This window comes from Mustela lutreola, chromosome 14 (assembly GCF_030435805.1).
Source record: "Mustela lutreola isolate mMusLut2 chromosome 14, mMusLut2.pri, whole genome shotgun sequence".
Taxonomy (NCBI): Eukaryota; Metazoa; Chordata; class Mammalia; order Carnivora; family Mustelidae; genus Mustela; species Mustela lutreola.
This window is the reverse complement of record NC_081303.1, coordinates 73,945,685-73,956,650: the sequence shown is the minus strand read 5'-3', so window position 1 is coordinate 73,956,650 and position 10,966 is coordinate 73,945,685. Positions and strand designations below refer to the sequence as shown.

The 10,966-nt window shown below is 62.7% G+C and overlaps 2 protein-coding genes across 5 annotated transcripts; one reads left to right on the top strand and one right to left on the bottom strand.

Annotated features, from left to right (window-relative positions):
• Positions 1 to 235: 235 nt before the first annotated feature.
• TMEM79 (transmembrane protein 79) lies at positions 236 to 6,561 on the top strand. 4 transcript variants are annotated; one of them, XM_059145990.1, is made up of 5 exons: positions 237 to 603; positions 1,213 to 1,329; positions 2,116 to 2,918; positions 3,064 to 3,277; positions 5,611 to 6,561. In XM_059145990.1, exons 3-5 carry the CDS (start codon positions 2,159 to 2,161, stop codon positions 5,822 to 5,824), a joined length of 1,188 nt encoding a protein of 395 aa, XP_059001973.1. In that variant the 5' UTR covers positions 237 to 603; positions 1,213 to 1,329; positions 2,116 to 2,158; the 3' UTR covers positions 5,825 to 6,561. The 4 variants fall into 4 exon arrangements, with proteins under 4 accessions (XP_059001976.1, XP_059001975.1, XP_059001974.1 ...); XM_059145993.1 differs by lacking the exon at positions 1,213 to 1,329 and having other exon boundaries at positions 236 to 483; XM_059145992.1 differs by lacking the exon at positions 1,213 to 1,329 and having other exon boundaries at positions 236 to 549.
• A 187-nt stretch (positions 6,562 to 6,748) lies between these two features.
• GLMP (glycosylated lysosomal membrane protein) lies at positions 6,749 to 9,384 on the bottom strand. Its single transcript, XM_059145989.1, has 6 exons — positions 9,213 to 9,384; positions 8,635 to 8,892; positions 8,253 to 8,453; positions 7,936 to 8,154; positions 7,331 to 7,587; positions 6,749 to 7,222 (listed from the first exon to the last, which is right to left on the bottom strand). The coding sequence occupies exons 1-6, from the start codon at positions 9,330 to 9,332 to the stop codon at positions 7,057 to 7,059; spliced, it is 1,221 nt and encodes a 406-aa protein (XP_059001972.1). The 5' UTR covers positions 9,333 to 9,384; the 3' UTR covers positions 6,749 to 7,056.
• Between the last annotated feature and the right edge of the window lie 1,582 nt (positions 9,385 to 10,966).

Genomic DNA, 10,966 nt, shown 5'->3' with positions numbered 1-10,966 from the left:
AACGCCGGCCGCGAGCAGACGGCGGGCCCGGCGAGGGGCTGGAGCTGGGCTGCGGGGCGGCAGATGGCCGCAGCTAGGAGCGAGGCTCTGCTCCGTCCTGCGGGGGCCCCGGTCCGTCCTTCCGACCCTTCACCCCAGCCCCCGCTGGAGCCGCGGCGCTTTCGGATCGTTGCCGACCCCTCCCCTCCCCTCCCCTCCCCTCCCCTCCCCTCCCCTCCCCTCCCCTCTCCTCCCCTCCCCCACCCCCCCGCGGTCCCGCAAACAAACCCAAGTGTCCCTGAAAGTTCCCTTCACAAGGCGGCCCGCGAGCGGACGGCCCTCCGGGACGCCAGCCTTGACCGCGCCCGCGGCTCCCGGGCTCCCGTCGCACAGACCCACACCCGCGCGTCTCAGCAGCCCCGCGAACAGTCACACCCGGCCACGCGATGCGGGGCGAGCGGCCCAGACCCTGTCCCGCCCTCCCGGAGCTCCGACGGCGCGGGGGTGAGGCCCCACGGGAGCGAGCAGCCCCCACGGCCGTGAGCGGCCACGCGCCCTCTGCCTTGGAAGGTCACCTTGGATTCTGATTGCTTTCCTAACCTTGCACCCAGGCTACAAGGCAAGGTGTTTTGGGGTCTTTGTGAGTCATGATGGGAGCGTAACCTCCCTTCCTCCTCCATCTCCTGCACCGACCTTTTTTTGTTCCTGAAACCACCTAGGCTGGGCTTTCTCCTGCTGTCCCCTCCTTAGATCACTCCTTATTTCCCATGAGGTCACAGCTTAAATGTCATCTTGGCTAAGAAGTTTTTCTCTACTCTAATCGTCTGACAGGTTAGGCTCTTCATTACCTGGGATCCCAATACAATAAGCTTCTGGAGGGCAGGGACCTTGCCTGTCATCTTGTCTCCTGTGTCTGTGCCCAGAATAGTGCCTGGCTAGAAACAGGTGCTCCACAAATATTCTGGGATAACGGTAGAAATTCCACTTCTTTTCTGGGTCTCCCAACCTACTCCAAGCACCCTTTCACGTACAGACCCACTCTTTACCCTCTGCTTTGCCGAGCTTCGGGCCCCCACACATCCCATGTGCCTGGACCGCACGCTCCCCTGTACGCCCAGCTGCACCCCTACTTTCAGAGAGGATGACGATGTCCTCTGACAATGCTTTTTCTGTCGGCAGATTCAGCAGGGCGGGTCCTGCCCCTTTAATCTGGGCCCCACCTGCTCTGGTCAGACAGGTTTGGAGACACTGGTAAAGGGAGAGAGACTGAGAGGAACACTTGCAGAGCCAGCAGGGAGCCGGGCAGCTCCTTCCCAGACGTTGGGGACCCTCCGTCTCTCCAGATGGAAAGTAAGAGGGTATCATGGGTCTACATGGCTAGAGGCAGAAGGCCCTTGAGGAAGTGGGGGGAAGGGGCCCAGCCCCATCAAGCAGGAGTGAGATGGAGAAAACAGGGAGGAAAGAAAGGAGAGGAGGCATGGGGAACAGCCGTGATTAGGCCCAGAACTCAGAAGGGACAGCCCCAGGCCCTCTGGAGATGGAGGACAGCGGACAGGGGCTGGTGAAGAGAGTGGAGACTGCCCCGGTGCCCACCTTGGAGACGAAAGAGCAGGGCGCACGGCCGCTGCCGGATCCTTGGGACAGAGTTGTAGGCAGATCAGTGGGATCGGTTACCAGGAGAGTTCCAAGCAGGGATCCCCAAGAAGACGGGAAGGATTGGAGATGGAGAGGCAGGGAGGCCGCTGGTGGGAAGGGAGGTCCTGGCAAAGCTCTAGAAAACCCTTCTTCCTCCTGTTTTTGCAGGAGGGGGGCTGTGACCCCAGGGGTTTTGGTGGAGGGAGTAGACGGTGTGGGTGGGAGCTGGCCGAGGCCGTGGTTGCCAGCGCCTGTGCCCCCTGACTCACCCGCTCCTGCTGGGGAGCATTTGATGCGGAACGGGGGTCTCCATTTCAGCTGCTCACCTCCCTCCTACCTCCTTCTTTTCAACACCTTTTCTGGCCCCCATGTTCTCCCGAAGGTCCCAGAAGAGGCCAGAGCCCATGAGACCAGCTGCCCCAGACAGTTCCGATTCTATCAACCTGTCCCGAGGGCCAGAAACCAGGAACTTCTGACAGAGCTTTCTTCTGCTCCCTCCAGGGTGATAGGCCCTCATGGTAGACCCCAGGAGTGAGGCCCCAGGATGACAGAACCCGAGACCCTGGCCCTGCTGGAAGTGAAGGGGTCTGAGGCCCTGGAAAAGAGCCCACCCCAGGCCTTGGTCCCCAATGGCCGTCAGCCAGAAGGGGAAGGTGAGGCCGAGACCCATGGAGCCGCATCCTCCAAGGTGGGGTCCTCAGCTGGGTCTACCACGGCCGGAGAGGGACCTGAGGATGGCCTTGACAGCACAGTGAGCGAGGCGGCCACCCTGCCCTGGGGGACCGGCCCCCCGCCCAGTGCCCTGTTCCCAGACCCCCCCGGGTGGCGGGACATGGAGCCCGAGCCCCTCCGGTCAGAGCCACCCACCAAGCTAGAGGACTTGTCCGAAGATGACGCCATCCTGCTGCCTGAGAAGGCGGCCCGGGCCTTCGTGCCCATTGACCTCCAGTGCATCGAGCGGCGGCCCCAGGAGGACCCGGCTGTGCGCTGTGAGGCCGGCGAGGGCGAGGGCCGCCGGGCCTGCCTGCCCGCCCGGCCCACCCAGCCCGAGCCCTGTGAGCGCAAGTGGGCCGAGGCCGTGGTGAGGCCGCCGGGCCACACTTGCGGGGGCTGCGGGGGCTGCGGAGGCCGGGACGGGCTGAGGGCCGTGGCCTCGGTGGGAGCCGCGCTCGTTCTCTTCCCCTGCCTGCTGTACGGGGCCTACGCCTTCCTGCCCTTCGACGCCCCGCGGCTGCCCACCATGAGCTCCCGCCTCATCTACACGCTGCGCTGCGGGGTCTTTGCCACCTTCCCCATCATCCTGGGTGAGCCTGCGGGGAGCGGGGCCGGGGGCGGGAGCTCCCCTTCCCCGGGGTCCGCGGCCCCACGCTCACCCCCCCACACCGCAAGCCCTCCCAGGCTTCCCGCCTGCGGGCTCCCGGGCTGACCATGCGCTCTCCGACCCGCCAGGGCTGCTGGTGTACGGGCTGAGCCTGCTGTGCTTCTCGGCCCTGCGGCCGTTCGGGGAGCGGCGGCGGGAGGTGGAGATCCACCGGCGCTTCGTGGCCCAGTCGGTGCAGCTCTTCATCTTGTACTTCTTCAACCTGGCCGTGCTCTCCACCTACCTGCCCCAGGAGACCCTCAAACTGCTCCCCCTGCTCACCGGTCTCTTTGCCATCTCCCGGTGAGCTGGCCGGCGGGGTGGGGCTGGGGGAGGCGGTGGTGCTGGAGGGACCCCGGCATTTGGTCTGGGGAGACGGGAGACGGGAGGCAGGGAGCCCTCGGGATTCCGCATTAGCCCGGATGTGCCCCCTGCATCGGTGAGTCCGCTTTCTTCCTTGCCCCTGACCTCACCTGGCAGCAGGTGACCCGCTCTGTGTTCCCAAAGGAAATTGTTTTAGAGAGACAAGGACCAACCCCAAACTGGAAAGGCTGCCAGGTGTCACCTCCATCAACCTCCCCCCCCTGCTAGCCTCTAGTTAGACACCCCCTGTGACTGATGCTCAGTTCCGCGTCTGTGTAAAGGCCCCAGTTACTAGAGAGTCTTGTCTTTGTGTTATAAACCGCTGTCCTGACTTCGACTCTGGAATTGCCCAGGGCCGTTCAGGTATTTGACACCAGTGCTCCAAGTCCCCACTCCAGCACCCCCCCCACCCCCCCCACCCCCGTCCACAGTTTCCTGTGCCTCAGTGTCCTGTGACCTTCCCTCTGGCCAGAGAGCCGTTGTCACTGGCACTGGCCTCCTGCTGGTACACATGGAGCCACGTTGGCTCTCGTTCCTCTGCTTTTGTCTGGAAGTCACCCGAAACCCTGTGGGGCGTTTCCACATGAACTGCTGCGAACCCAGAAAGCACTTTTGAATTTCTGAAGGCACACGCAGATCTTTTTGTTTTTTCCCTAATGTATTTCCTTTTGTTACTTTTTTTTTTTTAAGCTTGTATTTGTGAGAGAGAGAGAGTGAGAGAGAGAGGGAGAGGGTGCGCACAAGCAGGGGCCGTGACGGGTGGGGGGGAGAGGCAGATTCCCTGCTGAACAGGGAGCCCAATGTGGGACTCGATCCCAGGACACTGGGATCATGACTCAAGCCGAAGGCAGTTAACGACTGAACCCCCCAGGCATCCCTCCTTTTGTTACTTTTCATGCAGGATTCCTGGTCCCTTTAAGTGCTAGAACATTCTTGCTCTTGAGCTAGCATCCGTGTGCCGTTCTTCTGATTGGAGTCCAGTGGCCGTCTGTCCCACCAGCCTCCCGGCCATCTTGAAGCCTGTTTTCTCCCAGATGTTCCCCCAGATGAACGTGTTCCTACTTATGCCACTCACCCTCCCGTGTGCCCATGTCCGTCCTGGGGAGCGCCGGCCTCAGACAGAAGCTGGCTTAAGCAGCCATGACGTTTGTCTGGCCTTTCTCACCCAGTTCACGGCGAGGGAAGCCCAGCAGGTCAGGGGAGGCCCGCCGGCAGCCATGGGGCCTGGAGCACAGCCCCTCCGTGTGTCCCCCACAGGGCCCTTCCTTCCCTACCGCCTGCAAGGTGCTCAACGCTCTTGCCTGGCTTCACCCCTGTGGAGCGTGGGGCTTCACCCCTGCGGAGCATGGGACTTCAACAGGGACTTCACGCAGAGCTTGCGGGAGTCTGGTGCTCGGGGAGGGCTCAGGCGCTGGAACCCAGTGTCCCGTTGCACCTGCCAGCCCGGGCCGAGGCTCTTCCCCGTCCCACGAGTTAGAGTGGAGGCACAGGCATTTTGTGGCGAGTGGTCCTTCATGTGACAAGAGGCGGCTGCTGTCCTCCTGGCACTAGGGGTGTGTATTTGGGATGGATCTTCCAAGAGCAGAAAGGCCTATCCCTTTGGCTCCAGGCCTCTTGAAGTCGGCTTCCTTACTCTTTTTCCCTCTGTCCTCTAACATGGCAGGAGAGAGGGTGATGCTCAGGCTTGGGTTCAGATCACAGTTTTAGTATTTCCCTGATGTGCAACCTTGGGCCAGTTCTATTTAATCCCTTTGGAGTCTTTGTTTCTTCATCTGCAAAACGAGAAACCAGTACAGTGGGGTACGGTCCAGCTGTGAGAGGCGAGGAAGTGCGTTATGTATGGCTACAACCCTAACCTGGACAGGCAGTGGCGCGAACGGTCTGTACGGTGTGCTACCGACCCTCACAACGGGAAAAGGAGAACATCCGCCTTGTGCTTGCTCATCTGCACATAAAGCCTTGACTCACAGGCCGCGGGGTTACTGGACGTCCGAGGGTGGGTGGAGGGGAGGCGGGTGGCCGAGGGCAGGGGTCGGGACGGGGGCGCTTCACCGTCCTCGCTGCTGCCTTTGCCTTCCGAACCACAGAAAGGTATCCCACCTACGCTGAAGTTCCAGACTTAAATACGGAAAGTCAGCAGAGAGGGAGGGAATGACGAGGGCCTCCTGGAGATGCGGGATGTCCACACTAGGGCCCACGTCGTGTCGTGTCTGCCGCCCCCATCAGCCCGCAAGCCAGCCGGCTGACGCACTTCCTCTTCCCGCTGCCCCCAGGCTGATATACTGGCTGACCTTCGCCGTGGGCCGCTCCTTTCGAGGCTTTGGCTACGGCCTCACGTTCCTGCCGCTGCTGTCCATGCTGGTGTGGAACCTGTACTACATGTTCGTGGTGGAGCCCGAGCGCATGCTCGCCGCTGCCGAGAGCCGCCTGGACTACCCCGACCACGCCCGCTCGGCCTTGGACCTCAGGCCTCGTCCCTGGGGCTGAGGCCCCCACTCGGCTCCCCCAGCCTCGGTGCCTCGGGGGACAAGCCCCAGGATTGCCCGTCTGCCCCCTGCTCTCCCCCGTCACCTCGGGAGCCCTCGGCCGTCGGGAGGGAATTCAGCTGGTTTCTTGCAGGGAAAGAGGTGGACGGCCATGCCCCTCTGCGGGCTGAGGGCAGGGGGTGGCACAGGGAGCAGGGGCATGGTTCCCTCCTGAGCAACACCCCCCACCCCTGGCGCTGCCTCCAGGACCCCCGTGCTGACCTCCGCCCCACGCTCCAGCCCCCATGAGGCCGCGCAGGCAGAGCCTCCGCCGACTATCTCTGTGCCATGGGCCGCAGGAAGACTGGCAGTAGTGCCTGTGCCCAAGGTAAAGCCTGGGCATCTGATCACAGGGGACTTATACGTTTGGCGGAAACCTTCCTGCGGGCCTGGGTTCAGGACCCTCCACCACGGGCCCCTGTAGGACTTTTAGCTTCGGTCAAGATGATCGAAGCTGCCCCAGCCCAGAGCTGCCGCCTGCTCCCTTCCGACCCAGTCAGGCCCCCAACCCCCCCACCTCCAACCTGCAGAGGGGAGGGGAAGCCTCCGTCCAGAGAGGGGCAGGGGTATGTGTGCATGGGCCCACGCACACGGTGGCTGGGGTGCCTGCAGGGTGCGGTGGCCGATGGGAACCCTGTGTGAACGTGTGACAATAAATGACCGCCACGGTCCCCCCTCACTATTCATGTTTGAACCCCACTCTCAGGTGTCCCTTCCTGGTCTGAGCCAACTGGTCCAGAACCCCCTGCCCCACAGGACAGAGAGGGGCGTGCTGGAGGGAAGAGAGGGGGCTGCACACACCTCCCATGCCCACACCTCAGCCTTCGGTTCCTGGAACCAGCACCGCCCCCCCACCCATGAAGCCCGCACACTGACAGACGAGCCCTTGTGGGGGAAAAAGAGTCTATTTCGTCCCTTCCAGGGTGGCCAACCAGTCAGAGGCCTCTCGTTAGGCCCGAGTCCCATCCTGGGAAACAGGGCTCGAGGGGCGGGAAGGGATGCCAAGGGACCCTCCCCACCTCTAGCCATCACCCTGTTGCTTTTCCCTCCCCGGAGGATGAAGGAAGCCACCCCTGGGGGTGGTCTCTGAGGTCCTGCAGGGAAGCCGGATGGAGAAGGGAGCCGCTGACCCTCCATTCGGCAGACCGGCGAGGCAGGCCCGAAGTGCATATCCCCCGCCCCGGCGAGCGGGCCTCAGTTGATAGGCTGGTATTCGGAGCACTGCTTGTGGCCCAGCAGCAGAAACAGGCCTCCTGCCAGCAACATGAGCCCCGGGGCCCCCAGGGCCACCGCCATGATGCCCAAGATGAGCGGGGACAAGCTGTCCATCGGAGGAGCGCCTACGCCCAGAAGCATGGACCTAGGCAAGCAGAGTGGGAAAGGCAGGCCAGCAGGTTAGGTGGGAAGACCGGGAGGCCCGGCTCCCCCACGTCCAGTCCCAAGGCCCTGGCCCCGCCCTGGCCCTCACCAGCTGAGGTAGCGTTCGTCCCAGTAGCCGGGGCCTGTGGAAGTCCCAAAGGTCAGATTGAAGGCACAGAAGTTGGTCTGGGACCCAAAGAAGGCTCGGACAATGGGGGACTGGGGGAGAGGGTACTCCGAGGTGGGGCGCAGTGGGGAAGCTTGGCAGGGCAGGGCTGAATCCCGGCCCCTCTGCCTCTGGGAGAAAGCCACTGGCCGCCACTGCATGAAGCCTGATGGGGGGGACCCCCACAGCAGCTGGTCCAACTGGGGAGAAAGAAAAACAACAGGATGAGAACAACACCCTGTGTGGACCCTTCTGGGCCTCCTGCTGTCACTGTCTGGCCTGGGGCCGGGGCCACCTCCAGGACCGAAGGCCACGTGCACAGAGCCTCAGTCTGTCCTCTGTAGAAGTGGGAGCTGGATGGGAAGCACCAGGCGCCTCCTAGCCCTGCCCTCTGCAAGCCTGTGCGCAGCTCCCTCCTCAACCCTTCTCAGGCCACAGTGACTAAAGCACCTAAAGCTGCTAAACTAGTTGCCCGTTGGTACGTGGTGACCGACCGGCACCTCTGGCCCCGCGGGCTCCTGCGGCCCCCACCCTGCCGGAAGCCTGACCTGGAAGACAGCAGGCGTGTACTCGTCATCGATGGAGCTCTGCTCTCGCATGGACGGGCAGTCGGGGCCCTGGCCCAGGGTGACGAGCTCCAGCCCAAACAGGGAACGGTTTCCCCGGGGAGCGGCCCCAACCAGGGACACCTCGAGCTGACAGGTGTCCGCTGAATGCAGGAGGCGTGGGGCCTGGGCTGGCCGGCCGGAGCCAGGAAAAGCCTGCACCTGGAGTGGGGAGGCATGGGAAGCGGGGTCTGTATCTGCAGGCCCTCCCCACCCTCACAAACCAGCTTTCCAGGTTCCTCTGAGTCCCCACACCTTACCCTGAGGGCCAGGCTGCCGTTGGCAAAAGCCCCGGTGGGGTCACGAATGGGGTGGCCTCGAAACGTGGCACTCAGGGTGGCAGGGTCCAGAGAGTCTGTGATGTTGTCCCAGGAGAACTCGGCCAGGGAATACGGGGGATACGGTTTTCCCGGAGGCTTGGCAGACGCCTCCGATGTGTTGGTGTCATCAAATTCAAACAGCTGGTGGGCGGGGTGACGTGGGAGGGGCTTGCTGTGTCCCGCTGCACCCGAACCACCTCCCACCCCCACCCCCCTGCAGACCCCAACCCCCAGGGTCCCATTTTTGACAGTCTTCAGTACCCTCCCCCGGCACCCCGATGAATTCTCTGCTCCTCCCCCTGGCTCTCCCCAGCCTCCTTACCCTGGTGAAGACAATGGCAGAAGAGAACCGGACGCTGTCCGTGGGGAGCACGGTGAGGCCCCCGTCCGGCTCCGGGGAGAGCAGGCGGCTCCAGTTGACGGCCAGGGTACTGCGGGGGGTGTCAGTGGCCACCAGCAGGGCTGCCGGGGGCCCCGTGCTGCTCCACACGTAGTGCAGCGTGGAGTTGGCGCCCACCGCCCGGATGTGCAGCAGGTTCTGGGGGGGCCCCTGCCAGTCCGGGATGACCTCCAGAGATACCTGGATCATGGGGTACGGAAAAGGACACAGGTTGAAGCCGTTTGGGGGGATGGGGAGAGGTAAGGGGCGCAGAGGTGGACAGAGCCCCGGCGCCCTGACCCTGGCGGGCAGATGAGGGCGCAGGGCTGGGGGGTGAGGAAAGGCCCGCCTGGGTCCCTCCGGGCCATCAGGGCAAGACAGGGAGCCCCCGCCCTCTGCAACCCGCTCCCGTGGGCACTAGCAGCCCCCTGCGCCCCCTGCTGCCCGGGTGCCCTTCCAGGCCAGCGTCTGCCGAAGCGCCCAGGGCTCTAGCCCCTCACCCGGTGGGTCTCGTCCCTCACCTGGCGGGTCTCGTCCCCCAGCAGGCCGAGCGGGGCTGCAGACGCCAGCAGGCTCAGGAGAAGTGTGGGGCCGGGGGCACCGCGCCCCCAGCGCCAGCGGGGCCCCTCGCGGCGGCACATGGGGCCCCAACTTCAGAGGGCGGAAGAGACCCCAGAGTCATGTGACACGCACACTCAGCTGACCTCCGCGCAGGGAGGGGCCTCGCGCAGTCCTTAAAGGGGCCGCCTCCTTTAACCCCGCCCAGGCTCGGGAGAGAAGGTCGGGAAGGTGGGCCGCTCGTCATCCCCAGCGGGACCTCGAGTGAGACACCCCGACCTCGCCTACCCGACCGCCACGCTGGCTGCCTGTTAAGGGGCCACGATGCCGGGATTCGAGATCCCAGAGGATCCCGATAACGCTGTGCTGTGGGGAAGGCAGAGAGGAATTGGACAGAACTCGGGCGCAGATGGGGTGCCCCCATGGGTCCGTCCATGACCGTGGAGCCCGTGCATGCCCTTCCTGACCTACGGGAGCTCCGCCTTATAAGACACTTCCAAACTAAGAGATGGGAACAGTGTATCTGTCAAAAGGAGTTATGTCTGGCTGAATAAACCTCTTTGTTGTTTTCGTGTTTTTCCTTAAAATTATATTAATAATAAATGCACATGACTCAGACTTCTTAAGGTAAGGGAGGGTGTCACCCTTCTTCCCTCCTGAGACCACCACCACTGTGGTGTTTGGGACCTGTCCTTCCCAAGGAGCACCACGCAGGGGCACCCAGCAGGCTGCTGGGAGCGGGCAACTCTTGGTCTCGGGGTTGCGAGTTCAAGCCCCACGCCGGGCACAGAGCCTACTGAAGAAAGCAGAACAAGACCCAAGCTGTTCTGTGCGTGCCACGTGCCACACATGTACACATACGTGTGATGCCGTGAAACGGCGGCAAACCGCGACCTGCCGTGTGCTCTCCCGCGTGTGCCTTGTCAGCTGCCCTCTCCTCCCGGCGCATTCTCCACTCGCGCGTCTCGCCGCGGGGGCCTGTCCCCCGGATACATCTTCCCAGAGCCGAGGTGGTTTCCAGCAATCCGCGGCGGCAGACTGAGGCGTGACCACCCCTGTACCGACAGCATTTCGTACGCATCGGAGTCCAGATAGGGAAGCTACGCGCGGCTGATCCCAGGGACAGTGTGTGAGCTTTCTCACGGCCAGGCCCTGTGTGGGAGGGTCTGACACTCGCCGCCTTGTCCCGGTGAGGGAGGCTGGCCACTCCTCTGGGGTTACACCTTGGCCTGATTCTTTGCAGGCCCCACCTTCCTGACCGCCAAGTGCTCGTTCTTTCAAGTTCACTTCTGTACTAGAACCAGCATCACTGCCCCCAACGCCTCCACCATCTTTTTCACAATGTTCATTATTCTCCCCAACACGGATAGATTCTAAAATGTCAGGTTTTCCTCTGGTTTCATTTTTTTATATTGAAAACTTTCAGCTGCCTGGAAGTAATTTTGGAAACCGGGAATGAAGTAGGGATCTAATTTTATTTTCCCCCCAAATGGCTCCTCTGGGATGAACTCAAGTTTTCTCAAAAAACTCATTTTTGAGGGCGCCTGGGTGGCCCCGTTGGTTAAGCAACTGCCTTTGGCTCGGATCATGATCCCAGAGTCCCGGGATGGAGTCCCGCATCGGGCTCCCGGCTCCGCGGGGTCTACTTCTCTCTCTGACCTCCTCACCTCTCATGCTTGCTCTCAAATGGATAAAAATCTAAAAACAAACAAAAAAA

Bases quoted from the DNA above. Each gene is read 5' to 3' on its own strand.
- GLMP (XM_059145989.1), bottom strand. From the start codon at position 9,332: ATGTGCCGCCGCGAGGGGCCCCGCTGGCGCTGGGGGCGCGGTGCCCCC. The intron at 8,454-8,634 runs GTAAGGAGGCTG...CCCGCCCACCAG, and splicing joins CTGCCATTGTCTTCACCAGG to CTGTTTGAATTTGATGACAC. The intron at 7,588-7,935 runs GTCAGGCTTCCG...CTTTCTCCCCAG, and splicing joins ACACGCCTGCTGTCTTCCAG to TTGGACCAGCTGCTGTGGGG.
- TMEM79 (XM_059145993.1), top strand. From the start codon at position 2,159: ATGACAGAACCCGAGACCCTGGCCCTGCTGGAAGTGAAGGGGTCTGAG. The intron at 2,919-3,063 runs GTGAGCCTGCGG...CCGACCCGCCAG, and splicing joins CACCTTCCCCATCATCCTGG to GGCTGCTGGTGTACGGGCTG. The intron at 3,278-5,610 runs GTGAGCTGGCCG...CGCTGCCCCCAG, and splicing joins GGTCTCTTTGCCATCTCCCG to GCTGATATACTGGCTGACCT.